We start from the raw sequence: 24,300 nt of genomic DNA, 5'->3' as shown, positions 1-24,300 counted from the left end.
CCAAATGACCTTCAGATGTTCTTCCAAGCTCTGTAAAAACAAAGGTCTGTACTCACATCTGGTCCTGGTATCTGCTGAGTTTGAGATGGAGCAGACCCAGGAGCTATGAATATTGCCTCAGAATGCTGTGGTCACCCCAGCACCACCAAGAGCCATTCCCAGCATGCATGCCTGAGCCCCTGGCTCTCCATCACAGCTTACTTAACATCACTCCTCCTAATAAATCTTACCTGGATTGAAACTTCTTCATTGATTGGTGGTTTGAGTTATCACAGGATGTTAAGGGTTGGAAGGGACCTCTGAAGATCATCAAGTCCAACCCCCCTGCCAGAGCAGGACCATAGAATCCAGCACAGGTCACACAGGAACGCATCCAGATAGGTCTTGAAAGCCTCCAGAGAAGGAGATTTATTTTCCAAAACAACACATTTTATAGCTGATAATTATATAGGAAGCAAGTTTTGAAACCTCTCTTACTTCAAACGGATACAGGTAGAAATTACTGAAGAGAAGGACAACAGACATAAAGGTGCACCAAGAGAGTAATGCTGGGTAAAATTTATTTGAATAAGAGGGGTGGTCAACAGTCTCCCAGTAAAATCCAGCCTGGTTTGACTGTTGGCTTGAAGTACTCCATGCCAAGTTGATGATAGGAGCTCCCTAACTCTGTCTCTTCTCTCAGTAGCTGCTGGTTGTCCCACACCTCTCGTTTTGATAGATGACTTTTCCTTTAACTATAACGTAGTCAATCAATGAGTCATGGCCCCCAAACTGGTAAATCAAGTGTTCCCACCTGGAAACACAACAAGAGGTTTAGTAAATGTTGTCTGGAGAGGAGGAGGCTGAGGGAAGACCTCATTGCTCTCTACAGCTCCCTGAAAGGAGGTTGCAGTGAGGTGGGGGTTGGTCTCTGCTCCCTAGGATCAGGTGACAGGATGAGAGGAAATGGCCTGAAATTGTGCCAGGGGAGGGCTAGGTTGGACAGGAGGAAAAATTTCTTTGCTGGAAGAGTGGTCAGGGATAGGAACAGGCTGCTCAGGGAGGTGGTGGAGTCACCACCCCTGGAGGTGTCCAAGAATCATAGAATCAGTCAAGGTTGGAAGGGACCACAAAGATCATCCAGTTCCAACCCCCCTGCCATGGACAGGGACACCTCACACTACATCAGGCTGGCCAGAGCCTCATCCAGCCTGGCCTTAAACACCTCCAGGGATGGGACCTCAACCACCTCCCTGGACAACCCATTCCAGGCTCTCACCACTCTCATGGGGAAGAACTTCCTCACTTCCAGCATGAATCTCCCCAATTTCAAACCTGTGGCCATGGCACTTGGGGACATGGTTTAGTGGCCATGGTGGTGCTGGGTTGATGGTTGGGCTGGATGATCTGAGAGGTTTTTTCCAACCCAAACACCTCTATGATTCTATGATCCAGACTTGCCTAAAAGCAGATCCCTTACCTTAGTACCCCTGGCAATTAGAGAAGATTAGCTTGAAGCCTGGGGAAATGCTGTTTCATGTCTACATACTGATCTCTTGGTGCAGGAAGAGTGAGTTGCTGTACAAACCAGCAGAGAATTCCTTCCACAAAACAGCTACAGACAATACACCTGTAATTAGCCAAGGACTATTGGTACTATTGACCCTAAAACTCTTAGGCTTTATTCTCCACTGAAGTCATTAAGGAGAATAAAAGTGGGTCTAAAATGCTGGCAGTGTCCCCTTTTATTTTTTTTTTTCAGATGAAAATAACTTCGAAAGCACAAAGAATTCACCAACCTCTCCTCTTACCCAAACATGGTGAAAACCAAAGTCCCTGACAAAAAACAAAGTCCCTGACAGAATCACAGAATCACAGAAACATGCAGGCTGGAAAAGAGCCTCAGGATCCTGGGGGGCATTCAGAGGAGTGTGTCCAGCAGATCCAGGGAGGTTCTCCTCCCCCTCTGCTCTGCCCTGGTGAGACCTCACCTGGAATATTGCATCCAGATCTGGGCTCCCCAATTCAAGAGGGACAGGGATCTGCTGGAGAGAGTCCAAGGGAAGGCTACAGGGATGCTGAAGGGACTGGAGCACTCCCCAGTGGGGAGAGGCTGAGAGCCCTGGGGGTATTTAGTCTGGTGAAGAGAAGACTGAGAGGGGATCTGATCAATGTCTATCAATATCTGAGGGCTGGGGGTCAAGAGGGAGGGGACAGGCTCTGCTCAGTTGTACCCTGGGATGGAACAAGGGGCAATGGATATAAATTACAGCAGCACAGGAGGTTCCACCTCAGCATGAGGAGGAACTTCTTCCCTGTGAGGGTCCCAGAGCCCTGGAACAGGCTGCCCAGAGAGGTTGTGGAGTCTCCTTCTCTGGAGACTTTCCAGCCCCACCTGGATGTGTTCCTGTGTGACCTGTGCTGGATTCTCTGGTCCTGCTCTGGCAGGGGGATTGGACTTGATGATCTTTGGAGGTCCCTTCCAACCCCTGACATCCTGTGAGCCTGTGATCACCAAGTCCAACCCAGAACCCTACTCTACAAGGCTCACCCCTAAACCATAGCCCCAAGCACCACATCCAAACCACCTTTGAACACATCCAGGACTGGCAACTCAACCTGGGCAGCACATTCCAATGCCTGACCACTGAATCCCATTTGAAATGACACTGGAAGAACAAACCTTGAGGAATTGATGACAAGAAGGTCCCCCTGCTTGCCAGCCTCTATGGAGCCATGAATGTCTGATTTTCCCAGAGCATAAGCAGCGTTGATGGTGGCAGCTGCCAGAGCTTCAGCCATTGACATCTTCATGTTGACACAGGCCAGATGCATCACCATGGGCTAGCAGGCAAGGCAAGTGGAAAATGGGAGTTACCAGGAACACAAAGAAAGCCCTTCATGCCTCAAATCCCTAAGCACTCTCCTCCCTCCTTGTGCAACAGAAGGAGTTGGGCTGTGTAAGGGAAATCCTGCCAACTGCAAAAGGAGAGCTCTAAAAACCATGAACTTGGAGAGCCTTTTTATAAGCCTCTCAGTGTGTATGAAGAGTAAAAGCATTCCTGGTTTCAGGGATTTCTGGCAAAGCCCCATAAATGAGCATGAGAAGTTTTCTAACCAGGCACAGAGAATCACAGAATTGTCAGGGTTGGAAGGGACCTCAAGGGTCAGCCAGTTCCAACCCCCCTGCCATGGGCAGGGACACCTCACACTACATCAGGTTGCTCACAGCCACATCCAGCCTGGCCTTAAAAACTTCCAGAGATGAGGCTTCCACCACCTCCCTGGGCAACCTGCTCCAATGTCTCACCACCCTCCTGGGGAAGAACTTCTTCCTAGCATCCAATTTGAATCCACCCACTTCTAGTTTTGCTCCCTTCCCCCCAGTCCTATCACTACCCAACATCCTAAAAAGTTCCTCCCAAGCTTTCTTGTAGCCCCCTTCAGATACTGGAAGGCCACACTAAGGTCTCCTGGGAGCCTTCTCCTCTCCAGACTGAACAGCCCCAACTCTCTCAGCCTGTCTGCTCTCTTTGCAGATGTGAAGACTGTTTTAAGTGTGCAAGACCTGTACAGAAGTTGGAGCAGTAAGAGGTTTCCTAGTTCTGGGATGTGATAGCTATCAGGAACAGCTTACCATTGACAAACAGTATGCATTGGGATTGAAGTCACTGCCAAGAGCAACTATAACTCCTTCTTCTAACATTTTTCTAGCTTGAGGTTGCTTCAGTCTAGTGGGGAAAAAAAAAAGACATTTGTCAGTACAAGTCCCTTAGTTATTAGATGATGCTTTAGCAGAGCAAAAGTCACACTTGCTTTGGCTGCATTCATGCCTTCAGTCACAGGAAGCCCTTGGGAGAAAAAAGGTCAAACTTTCCTCTTGGCTCCCTGCCCACCACCCTACAGACAGACAAAGGGGAGGTGTGGTCCACTGCTTGCAGCATGTGGCAGCAGGATGAGGGAAGTGACTCTGCCCCTCTGCTCTGCTCTGGTGAGAGCCCATCTAGAGTACTGCATCCAGTGCTGGAGCCCTCAGCACAAGATGGACACAGAACTATTGGAGCAGGTCCACTGGAGGCTTCAAAGATGATCAGAGGGCTGGAGAACCTCTCCTGTGGGGACAGGCTGAGAGATTTGGGGCTGTTCAGCCAGGAGAAGGCTCCAGGGAGACCTCAGAGCAGCCTTCCAGAACCTGGAGGGGGCTACAAGAAAGCTGGGGAGAATTTTTTTACATGGGCTTGTAGTATAAGATGAGGGGAGGGAGATTGAAGTTTGAGAAGGGGAGATTTAGACTGGAGATTAGGAAGAAATTCTTTCCAGTGAGGGTGGTGAGACACTGGAACAGGTTGCCCAGGGAGGTTGTGGATGCCCCCTCCTTGGAGATGTCCAAGGCCAGGCTGGATGAGCCCCTGAGCAACCTGGGCTGGTGGGAGGTGTCCCTGCCCATAGCAAGGGGTTAGAACTGGATGATCTTTAAGGTCCCTTCCAACCCAACCCATTCTATGAATCTATGAACTGCTATTGAGCATCAGGCTCCAAGCCATTGAAATTTGGCATTTATCCAGACCTCAGCCTCTTATGGATTCATAAGGTGAAAAACTTCCTTTCTAAAGGAACTGCTTTGCTAGTCCTTAGAGTTTCAAGGACAAGCTGTCAGATGTAGGAGTGGCTCTCCATTGGAAGACCTTATAACCACAAACATGGCTTTGCTGTTACAAAAGTTTTTCTCCATGGTGGTGCTGGGTTGATGGTTGGACTCAATGATCTTGGAGGACTTATCCAACCAAACCAATTATATGATTCTCTATGATTCTGCAACCTAGAGGCCTTACCTTAGCATGTAGGCAGTTGTTGGTAAAAGGACAGCAGCACACTTAGCTCTTGCCATGGCTGTGATACCTTCATCACTGATTTCTTCCAGGTGGCTGATAGCCCGAGCTCCCAGTTCAGCTCCAAGCTAAGCAAATGTGCAGTACAATTATTCAACATTCTCAACTAATTCAGTAAAGAAAATGTTGGCTTCAGTGTTGTGTTGAAGTGACTGGAGATAATTCATGATTAATGGAATGTTTACTAGAAGGAAAAGCCTAAAGAGTGCTTGAATGAACAAATGAAATGCAGAGACAATATTTCCTGACTCACTGCAAGGAAAGTTGGTCAGAAAAAGGTATTAACCATTCCCTGGAGGTGTTCAAGGCCAGGATGGATGAGGCCTGGAGCAACCTGGGCTAGTGGAAGGTGTCCCTGGCCATGGCAGGGGGATTGGAACTGGATGATGTTTAAGGTCCCTTCCAAGCCAAAACATTCTATGAATCTATGCATCCTTCCGAGTGCAGTCATTGCAGATCTGACTTTTTGTTGCTAAAGGACTTTTAAGGAAAAAATAATTTTCAAGCAGCAGAGAAACCATGCTTTAGTCATTCTTGGGCTCATGGATATCCACCTTCCCCATCTGTATCCCATGTGGAAGATAAGCAGAGTCAATGTTTGTTTAGGCAGTGCATGTCAGTCCCACAGGTCAAAGCCTTAACTGCAAAGCTCTGCAAGGGCTGCACTTTCTATCATCTGATAGAACTGGACAATCATGGACAACCTATTTGATAAAGTCTTAGAAAAGAAAAAACCAAAAAAACCAACCCCAGGTTTGAGAACTGCAACTCTTTTAAAGATGCAGCTCTCAGAAGAGCAAAAATGGATAAAGGCAGAAGTACCTCAGCAGATCTCATCGGGTGGAGCTCATCGCCGTGGAAGTTAATCTGCAACCCTGCAGCTTTCCCAGCCTGCAGAATTCTCCTAGTAGACTCCAGATCAAAGACTCCCTTCTCACAAAACACATCTATATTGTCCACATGGATTTCACCACTTTGCTGGAGTTCTTTCAGCTTAGGGAGATGGTTGTTGACAATGTCATCCGTGGCTTCGGCAGCCGTTTTCCCTCTAAGGAAAAGAAAAACTTATGGAGACCTAACGAAAAGAAAACTTTATGGAGACCTAAGGAAAAGAAAACCCTTATGGAGACCTAAGGAAAAGAAAACCCTTATGGAGACCTAAGGAAAAGAAAACCTTATGGAGACCTAAGAAAACCCTTATGGAGACCTAAGGAAAAGAAAACCTTATGGAGACCTAAGAAAACCCTTATGGAGACCTAAGGAAAAGAAAACCCTTATGGAGACCTAAGGAAAAGAAAACCCTTATGGAGACCTAAGGAAAAGAAAACCTTATGGAGACCTAAGAAAACCCTTATGGAGACCTAAGGAAAAGAAAACCTTATGGAGACCTAAGAAAAAGGAACCCTTATGGAGACCTAAGAGAAACATCCCTGAGGTCTGGCAAGCATTCAGATCACACAGGCTAGATGATTCAGACCATGAGGCAAATCCAAATCACTAAAAAACACCTCCAGATGGAAAAAAAAAAACCATCAAAGCTACTATAATTTAAAACTACTCTCCTGTAAAGGGATGTCTGGCCTAGAGAAAAGGAGGCTGAGAGGAGAACTTATTAATGTCTATAACTTATCTGAGTCAAGAAGCTGGGGCCAGGCTCTTTGCATTGGTGGCCAGTGACAGGACAAGGGGCAATGGATACCAATTGGAACACAGGAAATTTCTTGACTGTGAGGGTGATGAGCCCTGGAGCAGGCTGCCCAGTGAGGTTGTGGAGTCTCCTCCTCTGGAGGCTTTTCAAAACCTGTCTGGATGTGTTCCTGTGTGACCTGCCCCTGGTGATCCTGCTCTGGCAGGGGGGTTGGACCTCATCATTTCCAGAGGTCTCTTCCAGCCCCTACCATTCAATGATTCTAAGATTCTACTTCATGTGCTCTCAAACATGAGTTACTTTCCATTCAAAGAAGAATTGGCACCTTGGATGCTAACCAAAATTATGGGATAGTTCTTAAATGAATTCTTCTGCTTTCCTCTTCACCTATTCTGACCTCCTTACACTGTATCCTAAAATACAACTATTTGTATATGCAAATTCTTATTTAAATAATTCATGTAGTATTTTTATGCAGGTATCAAAGCTCAAAGGGGATGTGCAGCACAAATCATTATTTAAATTTACCTCTCCTCTTTCCATATCAGAGTGATCCCTAAGCCTCTCTTACAGGGGCCTCCTGAGGTTCAGTTTGCCAAAGTCAGAACCATTTATGACCTCCCCCTGCTGCACAAAACCCCAAAAGGGATCAGTAAATGCCTCTGTAACAGTGAACAGTCCCAAAATCTCCAGCTGAGTTGGTATTTTGCCATTTAAAAATCTTAGGGATAACTGATGTACTGCAGCTAAATAACTGTGACCTCTCAACCCTCACTGCAGGTGCCAGGAGGCATCCACAGACCAGCACAAGGTGAGTGCCAGAGGTGGCTAAGCTGGGAGCTTTACAGTGCCAATGAATCCAAGAAGCCAAAACCTGCTCTGATTTACAAACACATTGTGCAGTTATACAGCAGAGCAGAACCCCACCTTATGGCCCTTGCTTTCTTCACCTCCCACTGAAGCAGCTCAAGCTTTTACCATGCCAAGCCTTCTCCAATGGTTTAAAGGGACCTTGGACATCATCTAGTTCCAACCCCCCCGGCACTGGCAGTGTTTTAGAAGTCTGAGGAATCATAGAATGGTTTGGGCTGGAATGCCATGGGCCGGGACACCTCCCACCAGCCCAGGTTGCTCCAGGCCTCATCCAACCTGGCCTTGAACACCTCCAAGGAGGAGGCATCCACAACTTCTCTGGCCAACCTGTTCCAGTGTCTCACCACCCTCACTGTAGGCAATGTTCAGTGTGAGCATCAGCTGGGGGCAAGGATTCAGTGCTAAGATCATGTGTGCATTTAGCAACCATTAAACAATGCTTCCTCATCTTCCTTCAAATGACAAAAACATAGGAGACCCCCTCAGTAAACCCTGGCTAGCATTTCAAATGTGTTATACTTCAGGAGGGCTGGGCAGAGGAAACCTTTCAGCCAGCACCAGGCAGTTTTCAGCAGTAACACTTCAAGCAGAGCAAGACAAACCAAGTCCCATTACTTGGGCACGGAGTGAGCTCCACAGTAGGTCGAAGAAATGCCAATCTCCATGGATCTCTGAGCACGCTGGATCACCCTGAGCATTTTAAGCTCTGTTTCCAGGCTTAAGCCATAGCCACTCTTGCACTCAACCAAGGTAGATCCTGCTCTCTGCATGCGTTCCAGGCGGTGTCGGAAAGTGCTCAGCAGCTCTTCCTCTGTGGCCTTCTGAGTCTGTTCCACCGTGAAGTGGATTCCTCCACCAGCCTGGTGGATCTCCATATAGGTTGCACCTGCCAGCTTGCGGGGGGAAAAAGTAGAAAACAAACCCCCCACCCCCATGCAATTAGCTGTTAAATGTGTATTTGCTATCCAAAAGGATCCTGGAAAGGGCCTGGAGGTCTCTTAGGAGTGAGAGAGAAAAAGAGGGGAGAAAAAAAAGCAGCCCCCTCTCTTCCCTCAAGTGAGGAAATGATGAGGGAAGAGACATAAAGTTAATTATTCTGGAGCTCAAAAGGAAAAACTGCCTCTAGCTCAGAAAATCACAGGATCAATAAGGTTGGAAAAGACCTCAAGTCCAACCTGTAAAATCATCAGCGTGGAAAAAAAAATAACAGTGAAATATTCAAGATTCAGATAGCAATAGACGGCAGCACTCCTGTATTGCCTCCATTAATGCAAAAATATTTCAAGGCTGGCTTCAAAGACTGCACTCCTTTCTTAGGCTACAGTACTCAAAGATCCTCCCTCCTCCCTCCATTAGATTATCTGTCAGAAATTGCATCTTTTTCTACAGATGACAAATGGGAGTCACTGGAAAGCTGAAATAGTTGTGCTATTAAAATAAAGGGAAAAAAGGAAGAAAAATCCACCTCTTTATGTCATTACCTTCATTGCAAACTCATGGACCCTGTCACCAGCCCACACTGGGTGTGTATGTGCATCTACCAGGCCTAAAGAAAACAGAGTAAATGCACGCTCAGGTTATGTCACTGTGTAAGACACAAGGGTATGGACATGCAAGCAAAAGCTGGAGAGCAGCCCTGTGGAAAAGGACCTGGAAGGTGGATACCAAGTTCTGCACGGGTCAGTAACGTGCCCTTGTGGCCAAGAGGGCCAATGGGATCCTGGGGTGCATTCAGAGGAGTGTGCCCAGCAGATCCAAGGAGGTTTTCCTCTCCCTCTGCCTTGGTGAGACCTCGCCTGGAATACTGCATCCAGTTTTGGGCTCCCCAGTTCAAGAGGGACAGGGATCTGCTGGAGAGAGTCCAAGGGAAGGCTACAGGATGCTGAAGGGACTGGAGCACTACCCTGTGAGGAAAGGCTGAGAGACCTGGGGGTGGTTAGTCTGGTGAAGAGAAGACTGAGATTTAATCCCCTATAAATATCTGAGGGCTGGGGGTCAAGAGGGAGGGGACAGGCTCTGCTCACTTGCACTCTGGGATAGGACAAGGGGCAATGGATAGAAACTCCAGCACAGGAGGTTCCACCTCAACATGAGGAGGAACTTCTTCACTGTGAGAGTCCCAGAGCACTGGAACAGGCTGCCCAGAGAGGTTGTGGAGTCTCCTTCTCTGGACACTTTCCAGATCCATCTGGATGTGTTCCTGTGTGACCTGTGCTGGATTCTATGGTCCTGCTCTGGCAAGGGGGTTGGACTTGATGATTCTGGTATTTATCCAGACCTAAGCTACTTATGGATTCATCAGGTGAAAAACTTCATTTCTGAAGGAACTAATTTTCTAGTCCTTTGAGCTTTGAAGATCCACTCCCAGTGACGAAGCTACAATACTCTGCCCCTCAGCACGAGACATTACCAAACCAGCAGAGAATACAGAGGATGAAGGACAGAAGGGTGTTTTAACACACATTTCCTTCATCTCCCAGCACTTGCCACCCTCTGGCATTGCACCATGATGAAAAAATCCACCTACCTGGTAACACACACTTCCCAGAGCAGTCAATTACTCTTTCAAATGTCGCTCCTGAAAACTGACGGCGAATGACATCTGCTTGGCCCACAGCTTTGATCCGACCATCTCTGCAAACAACACACAGCCAACAAAAGCAGCATGAGCCTGCTGGAAAGTGCTCACTGACAGAGCTCCTGGAGCAACAGGATGGAGACCTTCAGCAGGACTGAAAATGGACTGAGGTGGTTCAGTAACCTTGCACAAAAACCGATGGGGCAATGCCATGCACTTTGGATGGGGTAATGCCATGCAGTTCAACTTTCTTGCCTTGATGCTTGTCATGTCCTCTGCTTAGACCCCTCAAGGTGATATCTTGGTACTTTTTTGTTTTAATTTCTCCTAGACAACATTATTTTTCTCTTGTGGATCAGCAAATGCACAGCATTCCCCCAACAAGTATCTGCAGGGCAGTCTGGACTGGCTTCCACTCCACCTTGCCTACACAAAAGGACGTTCCTGAGGCACACACTGCACCTCTGTCCTTTAAGCCTTGTCTTGTCTTTCTCCATCTCCTTTCAAGCCATTGGAATAAAAACTGGAGGTCACCAATGGCACCTCAGTGAAGGTACCTCTGTGTTACACAGCTGAACTTCTAAGAGGCAAATAGAAGCTGGAGCATTTAGAAATGAGAGAGACCTTCTTATCTTAAATGTATCTTAAATGCATTTCCCAGGCTAACAGTTCTATGATTCTGCAATTATACACATTAATTATTGGCTGCAATTTCATTAATTACACAAATTATTTCTAGAATTGCTATTAGTTCATCTAGAGAAGCAAAGCAGAGGCAGCAGAAGGTAGCAGCTATGCCCAGCACTGGGCTAAAAGTTCTCTTTGCCCGGCTGGAGTTGTGAACACAGCACAATAAAGGCAGTTACCAGGGTAGGGACTGAACGACCCAAACCCACAAAGGGACATTGCAGGAAGACCCAAACCCAAGAAGAGACATTGCAGGAAGACCCAAACCCAAGAAGAGACATTGCAGGAAGACCCAAACGCAGGAAGAGACATTGCAGGAAGACCCAAACTCAGGAAGAGACATTGCAGGAAGACACAAACCCAAGAAGAGACATTGCAGGAAGACCCAAACTCAGGAAGAGACATTGCAGGAAGACCCACACCCAGGAAGAGACATTGCAGGAAGACCCAGACTCAGGAAGAGACATTGCAGGAAGACCCAAACCCAAGAAGAGACATTGCAGGAAGACCCAAACTCAGGAAGAGACATTGCAGGAAGACCCAAACCCAGGAAGAGACATTGCAGGAAGACCCAAACTCAGGAAGAGACATTGCAGGAAGACCCAAACCCAAGAAGAGACATTGCAGGAAGACCCAAACTCAGGAAGAGACATTGCAGGAAGACCCAAACCCAGGAAGAGACATTGCAGGAAGACCCAAACTCAGGAAGAGACATTGCAGGAAGACCCAAACCCATGAGGACACATTCCAGGAAGACCCAAACCCGTGAAGCCACAGCGCAGCAGGTGGCTGTGCTCCACAGCCAGGGAGCAGCAGCCACTGCGGGGTCCCTCCGCGCCCCCTCCCGCAGCCAGCCCCGCGGCCGTCGGCACTCACAGCCCCACCACCAGGCTGGCATCCCGCAGCACGGCCAGGCGGGCGCAGCCGTCCCGCAGCAGGTACTGCTCGCCCCGGGCGCAGACCAGCACCAGCTGCTGGGCGTTCTCCAGCAGGAGCCGCTGCGGGGCCGCCATGGCCGCGGGCAGCGCCGAGTGTGCCGGGCGGGGATGGGGGCGGCCGGCGCTCGGCTCAAAGTCCCCCGGGGGTGGTGCGGCACAGGCACCTTCCAACCCCTAACATCCTGTGACCGCCACCCACCGCCGGCCTGCCCCCGCCTCCAGCCCGGCCCTGGACGGCTTGATGTTTGCTAACCTTCGCCGTGAGGCTGGTGAGATACTGGGAACAGGTCGCCCAGGCAGGGAGGTGGTGGAAGCCTCATCCCTGAAGGTGTTTAAGGCCAGGCTGGATGTGGCTCTGAGCAACCTGATCTAGAGTGAGGTGTCCCTGCCCATGGCAGTTGCGTTGGAAGTGGATGATCCTTGAGGTCCCTTCCCACCCTGACAATTCTATGATTCTGTGATTCTAACCAAGCTCCCGATACAAGGTGGAGGCACAGCAGCGGGCAGCGAATTGTATGGAGGCTCAACAAGGCCAGGTGTGTGGCCCTGCAGGTGGCAGTGACCATTCTCCCCTGGACCACATTCAGCACTTGCCTGAAATCTGGGCTGAAAATGCTGCAGAGCTGTAGGAGTGAATTTGCAATACCCCATGGGTCTATGGAAAGGATTGTGGTCTTGTTGCAGCCTGAAGTACCATGACAACATCTGTACATCCTGCTGGCTTATGCTAAACACCAAAGCACCCACCTTGCCAAATAGGGATTCCCCAAGCCCTCTGTTCACCCTGCACCACCTGAAGATTTCCTTTTGCCAAGGAAACAGAGCTTCAGAATTGGGAGCATTTGTTTGTACACATCCTCCCTCCCTAGCTTCCATCACCTCCTTGGTGTCCATCACCTTGCCACCATCCCAGCACCAGCCCCTGAGGGACCATAACATCTCTCACCACTCTGTATATCCAATCCAGGCAGACATTAATTTATCCAGGCAGATAGGAATTTATGCAATTTCACAATCAAAAAGGGTTGTGTGGTTCTGCTGCCCTCCACAAAACTGGGGATGGGAGACCTGGGAAGCAAATACTTCCAACAAGGATTCTTGGCTTTCTTCTATCTTTATTCATAGATTCCATAGGGCTCCCAGTTGGAAAATAGTCTCTAAGTGGTCCCTCAAACACCTGTCTGGTGGTGGTAATCTTCTTCAGGCGCCTCCTTTTCTCTTAGGAGGAATGATTTAAAACGCACAGAGACGTTGCTGTAGAGCAGCAGGAGGTGGGTGTGTTGGCTCTTTGAATGAGCCTTCAGGCTCAAGTCTTGTTTGCAAACAAGGGCAGGTGTGCAGCTCAAACAGCATTTTGCATTTAGTAACAAAGCTGAGAAGTGAGTAAACTCCTGACAGTGTTTGGTGCTCACTGGCTCAACACTGCCCCACAACACAATCACCTTCCCTGTAAACATTCTGTCTTGCTAGACATGCAGATTGACAGAAGTGAGAGGTGGTAGAAGAAAACTTCTTTCAGGAGTTCCTGCTGATGCCTTTGGCTTTCCCTGACAGTATTGCAGTAAGTTTGAAAGCAGAAATTAAAGAGGCATCTTGCAACAGCTTGTAGTGATAGGATGAGAGGGAATGGCTTTGAGCTGGAAGAGGGCAGATTTAGACTGGAGATTAGGAAAAAATTTTTTGCAGTGAGTGTGCGGAGACACTGGAACAGGTTGCCCAGAGAGGATGTGGATGCCCCTTCCCTGGAGGTGTTCAAGGCCAGGTTGAATAAGGCCTTGAGCAACCTGGGCTGGTGGGAGGTGTCCCTGTCCATGGCAGAGGGTTGGAACTGGATGATCTTCAAGTTCCCTTTCAACCCAACCCATTCTATTTTGTCTGCAATTTCTTTTATCCCATAAACAATATGAACAGCTTAAATAAATGAAAACATTTTATTCTTGTAGCTACTTTACCTTCTATTTAAAAAGTGAGATCATGAGGTCCTTTCACTTGTATCTTTAATACACACATGAATGCTTTCAATTCTTCTGCCTTCTGGATCTCCTCCAGAAGAAAAAAAAAAAATCTGTATTCATGGGGCTTATTCTATGCCAACTAAAGAGCAGCTCCAATGCTATATACCTAGAGTCCCTGTCTGTCAACAGAAAGCTTCTGATTTTATTAGGCCTTTTAGAAACACAGCAGCCTGCACAGATTTTTCTTTCCAGTTTGTCCATCAGCAAAAAAACCCTGACTTGGAACCATCTCCACCTTTAAAAGAGCTACAAGACTTTGTGATAAACTATCATTTTTCTTCTGAGTTTTCCTCTGACTACAGCTCCTACAGTCTGCTATTAAAGAAAGCTTGAATTTTAGTATGAAAATGAAAAAAAAAGGCAAACACCTTATAACAAAGTTATGGAAAACAAAAACAAACAAAAAAAGTTTATTTCCAGATATACAAAAACACTTATTCTCTCATTTCTCCGTCTTCTTCCTCTTCTTCCACACCTCTGATGTACAAAACATTATTGCACCTGTAAACAGAAACAAAGAGTTCTCTTAACTGTAAGGGTTTTTTATTTTCTCACTCCTTAAATACATAACTTTAAGCATTTTCCTGCTTGAGTGTAACTGGGAAATGGCCAAATCCCACATAAGAGATTCAGAGGGTCATAGATTCACAGAATGGTTTGGGTTGGAAGGGACCTTAAAGATCATCTAGTTCCAACCCCCACTGCCATGGGTACCATGGGCAGGGACACCCTGCACTAGACCAGGCTGCTCAAGGCCTCTGCTGTTGATCTTGTACAACCTTCTGTAAAGTTCACAACAACTGCTAAGCTTAGAAAGGCAGTAACTGTTTTGACAGTGTTGTACAAGAACTTTCTACTACTCTTGGGTTTACAGTTTTGGTCAAGTTTAATTCCCAAGCATGGAAAATGCTTTCAGTAGCATAACACTAACACACTCTACTAATTTCAAGATTATTAATAGATCTACAGGAAATTGGAAAACTAAGAAAAAAAGAGATATGTTAATACTTTTTAACAAATATTTTAATATTCCTTTTTCTTTTCTTCAGAAAGGATCTCATGGCCTTCACCTGAGAGTTACAGTAGCACCTAGCATCTTAGTGACACAAAAACCACAGCACACAGCAGTACAGGTTCTAATGCAAGTGGTAAGAGCGTTTAAAGAAACCCTCTCTCATGCATAAGCATCCCAATTACCTTATCAAGACTTCACCCAGATGTCCAGACAATGCACCGTCTATGTACTCTTCTGTGTTCGCAAGCTGGAGAAGAAAACCAGCAGAACACTGAACGATTAAAACAGAATCTGCTTCACAAAGCAGATCGCGGTTTAGCCACCGCCTGGCTACAGCGGGGGGAAGGCGAGCGACCCTCCAACACGGCGCAGACCAGCAGAGCGCCGCCGATCCTTTCGAAGCTCTGCGTCACCCCAGCCCCAAGCACCTCACCCTGAGCCCCGGCGGGGTCCCTGACCCTCTGCCGCCGATCGCGCTCCTCACCTGCATGTTCATGTAGCCGTCGACGGAAACGAGGTAGCCCTTGTACTCCATCCCCCACTTCAGCTTCACCATCACTGGCTTCCCCGTCAGCCCGTTGAGGAAAGGCTTGGGGTTGAGGGGCAGGCTCTGCAGGGGGAGAGCTGCGGGTCAGCGCCGCTGGCCGGCCCGTCCGTCCTCCCCCACCGACCGCCTCGGCACCCTTAACGGCCACGGCCCCACTGCCCGCGAGTCCCCGCACCCCGTTCCCGCGCATGGCGCCGATACTGCCCTTACCATGGCGGCCCGAGAAGCACAGGCCCACGCGGGAATCTCTCCTGCGTGCCGCGGGATGCGAGAGAATGAGGGGCAGAGCCGCCGCGGCTTCCCCTTCCGGGGGCGCCGAGCTCACCTCTGACCCTTGACCCCCACCGTGCCGGCTTCCGATAGGCCGGGACACTCCCTCGCGCGAAGGGAAAAGCCGAGCTGCCCATTGGTTCGCAGGGTTTAGGGTATCCGCTCGCCCTCCTTTCCCAGCCAATCGCTGGCGCCGCCAGGCGCTCACGTTCTCCGGGGCGGGGGTGGAGCGGCGCTGCCGCCGCCGGGCGCTGGGGTCTCCGTGCTCGTGCAGTCTGTGGCTGCGTCCCTCCGGCTCGTAAGGCTTTGCCTTCCCTCCCGGCTTGCGACCTCGCCCCCGGCCCACAGCCCTGCGGCCTCCGAGGGGCCGGGTTCGCCCCCGGCAGGCGGAGAGCAACCTTCTTTTGCCCTGGGAGTCGGGCGGTCAGAGCAGCAGCTGCCCTCCGGAGGGTGCTGAACGCACCCCATCTGAGCAGTCGGGGGGGCTGTGTCCTTCCCGGCAGGGTTTTGCCGGCCTTTAATTCCGTGGTTTAGCATCTTTGAGGACCGTGTTGAGCTCGGGAGGAGGTCTCCTGTTCCCTTGTTTCTCCACAGAGGAAGATCTCCACGAGATGGCAGTGCAGAACGCGTGCGGCGGCTGTGGCACATCACGGGGGGCTCCTGACAAACTCTCCTGACGTTACCTGCTGTTACTGTCCTGATGCGGCTGTCCTGATGTTTATCCTGGTCTGGATCAGGAATAGTGTGGCCATCAGGAGTAGGGTAGTGGTCGTACCCCTGTGCAGGGCACTGGTGAGGCCTCACCTCGAATAATGGGGTTTAGTTTTTGGCTCCTCACTCCAAGAACAATATTGAAGTGCTGGAGCATGTCCAGAGAAGGGCAGCAAAGCTGGTGAAGGGTCTAGAGAACAGAGCTGGTGAGGAGCAGCTGAGGGATCTGGGGGTGTTTAGCCTGGAGAAGAGAAGGCTGAGGGGAGACCTCATTGCTCTCTACAACTCCCTGAGGGGAGGTTTGTTTGTGTTCATGCATGCAGCATATTCCTTTCATCCTTGATGTACTGGATGCTGAATGTGGCAAATCCATTCAGGAATGTGGAACACATTCAGGCACTAATCTTTCTTTAACAGCACTATGACATTTTTTTGTGCACTTCACATTCTGAAGATCAGTCTGGTGCCCCAATGCTGAAGGCAAAGTCATCATCACCTGTTAAATGTGGGGCTTTCAAGTGTGGGTTGGCTGAACAACCTATATTCTCCAGATCCAGACTGCTGTCATGCACAGTGGTTGGAATACCTTTATGGATGGGTATGGATCACCAAGATTTGGGATGTATCAAAAAAATGAGCTTGGATACCTCTTCCCATTTTCATTAGGGATGAGTGTGGGTTTCCTTTAGGGGTGGAGAGTTGGAGCTGTTCAGCCTGCAGAAGAGAAGGCTCTGGGAAGACCTTAGCATGGCTTTCCAATACCCAAATGGGGCCTGCAAGAAACCTGGGAAATGCCTTTTTGTAAGAGCCTGTAGTGGTAGGGTGAGAAGGAATGAATTGAAGCTTGAGGAGGGCAGATTTAGACTGGAGATTAGAAAGAAATTCTTTGCAGTGAGCATGGTGAGACACTGGAACAGGTTGCTCAGGGAGGCTGTGGATGTCCCCTCCCTGGAGGTGTTCAAGGCCAGGTTGGATGAGTCTTTGAGCAACCTGGGCTGGTGGGAGGTGTCCCTGCCATGGCAGGGAGGTTGGAACTAGATGATGTTTAAGGTCCTTTCCAACCCAAACCATTCTATGATATGATGCTATGCTATGATCATTATACTCATCTTTTAATTAACTCTCTTCCTCTGAGCAAATATTCCAGCCCTGTTGCTGTAAAGTTACCAAGCCCCAGAAGAATTTCCCAGGGTCACTGTAGATGGATATCAGTGTAGAAGTCGAAGAGCTGGAGTGCTTGGCTTCTAGTTTCATAATCAGTGCTTGAATCCACGCGTCAGTAACCTCATCAGCTGGCCTGCAGCACCAGCTGGGGTGGTGGTGGGGTGGGAAGGAGCAGGGAAAGCACAGAATGCATGACTACATCTGCTGGGGTGAAGGGGATAACTTGGGTAGTCAGGAAACAAAACAGCTTTGGCTTTATTTTATTTTCTTTTCCCCCCTGTGAGGAATTTGCTGTTTAGCTTACTGACTGAATCATTCTGCCTCAGAGACAGTTTGCTTACGTGGGCCTTCTCCTGACCCTCAGCACAGGGGGTGAAGTTCACCTTTTGTCCTCTTTGTATTTCCCCTTGTAATAGGGGAAGTAATGGTTTGCATTCTTTGCTGCCTTTGGCCCAGGGTGTTTAGGCTGCTGCTCAACAGGAAATGAGCAGGAAGGTGGTTTTGTCATAGGTTAATGCAAACCTTAGATCTTGAATGGAGGGATAGAGTTTGCTCTTACAGCTCAGGGGTGGGACATCAGCTCTACTGCTGCACTCTGTTCCTAAGGAAACACATTAGGCAGCTGGACATAGAATCACAGAACTGTAGCACTTGGAAGAGACCTTTGAGATGATCAAGTCCAACTGCTCCCCTAGAGCTCACAATCCCACCACTACTGATAAGCTACTGCCACTAAACCACATCCCTCAGCACCACGTCCACACAACTTTAAGTACTTCCAGGGATGGGGACTCCACCACCTCCCTGGGCAGCCTGTTCCAGTGCCTGATCACTCTTGCAGGAAAGAAATTTTTCCTGATCTCCAATCTAAACCTCCCCTGGCACAGTTGCAGGCCATTTCCTCTCATTCTATTACCTGATACTAGGAAGAAGAGACCAACCCCCACCTCACTGCAACCTCCTCTCAGGGAGTTGTAGAGAGCAATGCGGTCTCTTCTTAGACTCCACACTAAACACCCCCAGGTCCCTCAGCTGCTCCTCCCCAGCCCTGTTCTCCAGACCTTTCCCCAGCTTTGTTGCCCTTCTCTAGACACACTCCAGCTCCTCAGTGTCCTTCTTGGAGTGAGAAGCCCCAAACTGAACCCAGTATTCAAGGTGTGGCCTCACCAGTGCCCAGCACAGGGGCACCATCACTTCCCTGGCCCTGCTGGCCTCACTACTCCTGATCCAGGCCAGGATGCTCTTGACCTTGGCCACTTGAGCACACTGCTGGCTCATGTTCAGCCAGCACTCATCCAGCATCCCCAAGTCCTTTTCTGCTGGCCAGCTTTCCAGGCTCTGCTTTGAACCTATCCCCAAGCTGGGCGTGGGGTGGGTATTGTAGAGAAATGAGGGGAACGTGGAAGCCTTGTTCTCTGCTTTCTGAAAACCTGCATTTGTTTGTGTAAGGAGCATTCATGCAAAGTATGCAGCTACACTAAAGGGAGGCCCTTTAAGAATGTGTTTCTGGGAGCACAAACTTCTTTGCCAAGAAATAATGGGACTTCCTTAATTATCAGCTGTTATCTTCTGGATTTGGCAAACCTGTGTTTCTTTATGTGCTGTTGGGTTGTTGTGGTGGGGGGTTTTGGGATTTTGTTGTTTTTTTTTTTTTTTCTAATGCTTTGACATCAATGAATTGGAATGGAAATTATGTGCTGAGGAAAACAAAGTGATCTGTATAAATAATAAATGACATTCTTGTCTGTCAGAAAGGAAGGAGGGGGAATCAAGCATTTTGCAGAAGGAACTTGGAAACCCTGCTTTCACACAAACATCTTAATGGAAACTAAGAGCTGGCTGCAAATCACAGAAGTGGTTCAAGAGTTGGTGTTATGAGAAATCTGTTTGAGCAGAATTCAGGAAGTCTGTCTGGGGTTGGAGGAGGCTCTCTCTACTAGGTGGAAAGCTGTATTTGAACAGAGGAGCTCATCTGCTGCTTCTCTTCCACCCATGGCTGGAATTCCACTGGTGGTGGTACAAACCTTCTAAGGTACAAACCTTCTAAGCCTTCACGGTCCTGAAGGCCCTCTTGGACAAACAGTTCAGGAAAGCACTTTTGAGCAGTGGATGTTGTTGGGGGAGAGGAAGGAGTGGTTAGGCAACAGGGTAGTCAGATGGGTCACCAGGGGAATTGGTGGGCAAGAGAGGTTAGATGTTAAACAAGAGGGTCCCTCACCATTCCAGGAAAGAGCAGGAGGAGAAAGTAGTGGAGAGAAGTACTGCTGGGTTAAAAGAAGGAGCTAAATCCAGGACTAAATGTCTTAGCAAGCTCTGCCTGAGCCCAAGCAATATTGTGGAGAGACAAGGGAGAGAAAGAGGAGCTTGGGTGCCAAAGAAACACAGGAGTTAGCAAGGCTGACTGGCAGCTGCAGGGCCAAGTCTGGCCTGCACTCTATCCTTCACACTGCAAGGCTTTAATGTCCTGTGGCTTTGTTCATTTGGTTTGTTCTTGTGACAGCTAAAGGGAAGAGCAGTTTGGAGTTGGAGCCTCTGCTAATTCTGCTGGGCTGGTTGCACCTCTCCCAGGTCCTGGGCCAGAAAGTCTCTTTTTCCAGGAAGGGTCTAGCAGACAGAAAAAAATCTCCAGTGCCCCATGCTCTGCAAATGTTCCAGAGGTGATGTCTGCATTTCATGGTGGACTTGAACCTGAGCCCAGGGCCCACATCTCAGCTGTGAGGCAGCCATCACTACCCTGCATCTGAGAGCAGTGACTTCTGCTCTCTTGGCTAAACTGGTGGTCTTTTTGTGAGGACCTCTTCAGGTCTAGTGAGTGGTGAGGGTCCACAGTGAAGCCACACCGATGTGTGCAACCTTCCCTGAGGAGCAGAGTGGTGGAGAAGCTTTCACACAGCCAATTTCTGCTCAGCTTCCAGAACCTCTGAGAATGTCATTGCCTGCCTGAAACAGGCAGGAGTCCAAGCTTGTGTGGGTGAGCAGGGTTTTCTCAGAGCCCACAGACCCCATAGCCTCAGCTTTTCCAAGGTAGGAAGGATTACAGGCATCAGGGGATGGCCAATGAATTAGGACCAGATACCCAAGGCAACCAGCACAAAAGCCTGCAGCATGCTCAGGGCAAAAGTAATTCCAAACCCCATGGTTCACCACACATCATCTGGTAGAAATCCAGGAGAGAGAGCAAGGCTGTAGCTGTTTACGCTGGCTTTATGCCAGCTGTTCCCAAATTGCCAGTGCCCTGACTCCCATACTTCTTGGGGCAGTGCCCAGCAGTGTGTGCCACCACAGAAATGCCATTCCTCAACATGCTTTTTGAGTTCAGCAAGCTGGAGTTCTGGCTAGCCAAGTCTCCACAGCATCAGTGCTTGCTGAGAGCAGCTCTACCTGCTTCAATTCTAGCCAGGGGGTCACCAATGTGCTGGTGTCCCCTGTCAGAAGTGCTTCCTGTGATGCTGTTTGGTTTGCTGTTCCTGCCTTTGTTTCGCTGAGTGCCCTGCTAGGTTGCTTCTCCAACTGTCTTTTATTTCTCCCCAAAATGCACAGGGGATGGGAGTTGGTCCCTCTCTTTGCCCAGGGGGTGCTTTTGAGTGGACAGCTGAGCTGGGCTTCCCTGCTTGGGCACCAGGAGCCTGGACATCTGCAGTGAGCAGTTTCAGTGACCCCAGTGGTGCTCCAGGATCTGCTGGCAATGCTGCTTTTGCTGCAGCCCAGGATGTGATTTGCCTTCTGTGCTGCAAGCTCACGCTGCCTGCTCATGCTCCAGCTTCTCATCCATCAGCACCCCCAAGTCCTTTTCTGCTTTCTATCCCCTCCTCCCCCAGTCTGTATTGATAGTGAGGATTCTTCCAGCCCAAGTGCAGAACCCTGCCCTTGCTCCTGTTGACCCTCATGAGGTTCACCTGGCCTCACCTCTCCAGCCTGTCCAGGTCCCTCTGGATGACCTCCCATTCCTCTGGTGAATCCACAACACATGGCATATAGAAAACACATGTTTTAACTAAGGGAAAAGGAATCTGATTTCTTTTTTTACCTTCTTTAGCTGAAATTTTCCTGAAAAATATCAGCTGGATGCAAATCTTTCGTGCTTCCAGGAAAGCTTTTCTAGAGATCTGCCTCCTGTAAATGTTTAGACAAACAGTTAAAGGCTGCCAAAGTTCTAAGCCAGTAGGAAAGAAGAACTTAGAATGAAAAAAAAAGAAGTGAAACCTTAATAACAGCTTTGCCAACTTCACTTAATGACATTTAATATGGGTTTTATATAATAAATTCTAGTTTAGGAATGAGACTCTTTTACCTTGGAGGGTTTGCTTGGGTTGGGTGGGGGTGGGGTTTTTTTGTGCTACAAAATAAACACCTATTTATCACATCCATGGAAATGTTGAGTATTTTCTGGCAAATGTTGTGTTTCTAAAATTACCCTCGAGGTTGTTTGATCATTTGTGGGTTGCAAGGGACTGGTGTTGGCTGTTCCTTTCCTGTGATGCTTGATGTAAGGCAAGTGACTGCTTGTTGGCAGACATTGTAAAAGGTAATTAGAAGGGGGGGAAAGGGACTAGTTCCTACCTGTGACACTTTATGGACTTACATGCTTCTGGGAATTGGCCATGGCATACTTCAGCTCATCTGTGGTTTTGTGGGTTCTTGCTTTAAAGGCTCAGGAAGAAGCTTTTCTGTTTCATCTCCAGGGAGATCTAGAGGATTAAACGATACAATTACAGACTGATTGAAGAGCAGACATTGATTCCACAGCTCAATAGCCTTGTGTAAGTGTAATTCACACTGCCATTGTGGTGAGTCTCCAAGAATTTTAATGGAGGCATGGCTTTGTCTGAAGTAGCTGATAAGATAATTCACCACAGAGTCAAGTGGATGGCAATTCCTGTGCTGTCTGAGGAGAGGCATGGTGGTGGCAGTGGGTGACAGTGCTTCTGCCCCAGCACTGGGACACTGGCTCCCACCAGAAGACACTTGGCCCATTCAGAAGATAAGAGTTGGCTGGAAACCTGACTGCTGTGCTACTTGCTTAGCATTAGCTAAATTCAGCTCTGTGGAGGGACTTTCCCACAGGCCATGCTGGCAATGACCTTTGTAATACAACTCTCATTTTTTGTGGTGTTTGAGGGGCAACAATTAGCAGACTTCAGAACCTGTATTTTGTGAAGTATCTTTGAGGCTTCATATAGTTGATCTCCATTCCTCTGATGCACCATTCATACAATAACGTGTTTTGTATGAGTCCATTACTTCCAGTGCTAAACTTGACAGAATTTCATGGAATTTATTCTGGGGAAAAAGAAAAAAAATATTTATAGAACCATAGAATTGTTTTGGTTGGAAAAGACTTCTAAGATCATAGAGTCCGACCATCAACCTAACACCACCATGGCCACTAAACCATGTCCCAGAGTGCCATGGCCACAGGTTTCTTGAACACCTCCAGGGATGGGGACTCCACCACCTCCCTGGGCAGCCTGTTCCAATCTCTGACCACTCTTGCAGCAAAGAAATTTTCCCTAATCTCCAACCTAACCCTCCCCTGGCACAATTTCAGGCCATTTCCTCTTCTCTTCCCTGATACTAGAGAGAAGAGACCAATCCCCACCTCACTGCAACCTCCTTTGAGGGAGCTGCAGAGAGCAATGAGGTCTCCCCTCAGCCTCCTCTTCCCCAGACTAAACACCCCCAGTTGCCTCAGCTGCTCCTCCCCAGCCCTGTTCTGCAGACCCTTCCCCGGCTTTATTAGATATTTTTCCCCTGAGTGGTCAGCCCCAGTAAATTCAGTTTCAGATGGAGCCTGATGCTGGGCAGAGGTGTGAGTGTCTAGCAGCTTACACAAAGCACAAACACAACCTTGGGGATGCTGTCAAACAGACTGCAGCCTCCAATAATGGGCTGAAAGGTGCAAGCTAAGCACGGTGATGGGAGCTGTAATGTCTTTAGCAAACGAGGGAAACTGAATTACCCTTTGCCTACATAACCTTTGCCTTCACTGGGTTTTGCTTTATTCACATTTGGAAGTACACATCATCTCCAAGTGTGTTTAAATAGCAGCAGGATGGAAGTAATGACTCTGTTTTCAAGGGCGGAATGCCCCCGAGTTCCATGGGAACTGGATGCTGGGTTGTACTAAAAAGTCACAGGGCACACATGACTCAGCTCTGAGTTGTCCATCTGAGATGTTGTTGGAAGGACAAGCATTGCATATTTTTGCTCCTGGGGTGTATGATGATGGTTATTATTTATTTATAGAAAGGACGGTTTTACGTCATTTCAAAATGTTTGACTTTCCAGATCTTCTCTGGTTGAATACTTTTTATATCTATATTTATATTTATATCTATATTGGGGCAGTCCTCAATGTCAGTCCAGGCTGGGGGATGGATGATGAGATTGAGAGCAGCCCTGCAGAAAAGGCCTTGGGGGTGCTGGTGGAGGAGAAGCTGGATAGGAGCCAGCAGTGGGCACTTGCAGCCCAGAGGCATCCTGGGCTGCATCCAAAGCAGCATGGCTAGAGATAGTGTGAGGGGATTTTGCCCCTCTGCTGTACTCTGGTGGGACCTCACCTGGAGTACTCTGTCCACTCTGGGGCCCCCAGCACAGGAAAGACATGGACCTGATGGAGGGGTTCCAGAGGAGGGCTGCAAAGATGATCAGAGGGCTGGAGCACCTCTCCTACAAGGACAGGCTGAGAGAATTGGGGCTGTTCAGCCTGGAGAAGAGAAGGCTCTGGGGAGACCTTAGAGCTACATTTCTGTATCTGAAGGGGACCTACAGGAAGGCTGAGGAGGGGCTGTTTAGAAGGGCTTGGAGTGATAGGATGAAGGGCAATGGTTTGAAACTGGAGCAGGGGAGATTTAGGTTGGACAATGAGGGTGGTGAAATACTGGAACAGGTTGACTAGAGATGTGGTTGAAACTCCATCCCTGGAGACATTCAAGATCAGACTTGATGTGGCCATGGGCAGGCTGATCTAGTTGGAAGTGTCCCTG

General features: G+C 48.6%; 2 protein-coding genes across 2 annotated transcripts; both read right to left on the bottom strand.

Moving 5' to 3' along the window:
- Nucleotides 1–655: 655 nt before the first annotated feature.
- Nucleotides 656–11,667, bottom strand: AMDHD1 (amidohydrolase domain containing 1). Its single transcript, XM_054386864.1, has 9 exons — nt 11,531–11,667; nt 9,917–10,023; nt 8,871–8,935; nt 8,005–8,282; nt 5,691–5,916; nt 4,812–4,936; nt 3,617–3,710; nt 2,663–2,823; nt 656–793 (listed from the first exon to the last, which is right to left on the bottom strand). Exons 1-9 carry the CDS (start codon nt 11,665–11,667, stop codon nt 679–681), a joined length of 1,308 nt encoding a protein of 435 aa, XP_054242839.1. The 3' UTR covers nt 656–678.
- Nucleotides 11,668–14,041: 2,374 nt separating this feature from the next.
- Nucleotides 14,042–15,435, bottom strand: SNRPF (small nuclear ribonucleoprotein polypeptide F). The gene is made up of 4 exons (XM_054386894.1): nt 15,380–15,435; nt 15,107–15,232; nt 14,805–14,869; nt 14,042–14,108 (listed from the first exon to the last, which is right to left on the bottom strand). The coding sequence occupies exons 1-4, from the start codon at nt 15,380–15,382 to the stop codon at nt 14,042–14,044; spliced, it is 261 nt and encodes an 86-aa protein (XP_054242869.1). The 5' UTR covers nt 15,383–15,435.
- Nucleotides 15,436–24,300: the final 8,865 nt, after the last annotated feature.

The sequence above is a fragment of the Indicator indicator genome, chromosome 14 (assembly GCF_027791375.1).
Source record: "Indicator indicator isolate 239-I01 chromosome 14, UM_Iind_1.1, whole genome shotgun sequence".
Lineage (NCBI taxonomy): Eukaryota > Metazoa > Chordata > Aves > Piciformes > Indicatoridae > Indicator > Indicator indicator.
Note: the sequence above shows the minus strand (reverse complement) of the source record. Positions and strands in the feature narration are given on the sequence as shown.

Bases quoted from the DNA above. Each gene is read 5' to 3' on its own strand.
- AMDHD1 (XM_054386864.1), bottom strand. From the start codon at position 11,667: ATGGCGGCCCCGCAGCGGCTCCTGCTGGAGAACGCCCAGCAGCTGGTG. The intron at 8,936-9,916 runs GTAGGTGGATTT...TGTTTTCTTTAG, and splicing joins TGGGAAGTGTGTGTTACCAG to GCCTGGTAGATGCACATACA. The intron at 5,917-8,004 runs GTAATGGGACTT...TCTTTTCCTTAG, and splicing joins GGAGCTCACTCCGTGCCCAA to AGGGAAAACGGCTGCCGAAG.
- SNRPF (XM_054386894.1), bottom strand. The intron at 14,870-15,106 runs GTGAGGAGCGCG...TTTCTTCTCCAG, and splicing joins ACGGCTACATGAACATGCAG to CTTGCGAACACAGAAGAGTA. The intron at 14,109-14,804 runs GTAATTGGGATG...TTCTGTTTACAG, and splicing joins CTGGGTGAAGTCTTGATAAG to GTGCAATAATGTTTTGTACA.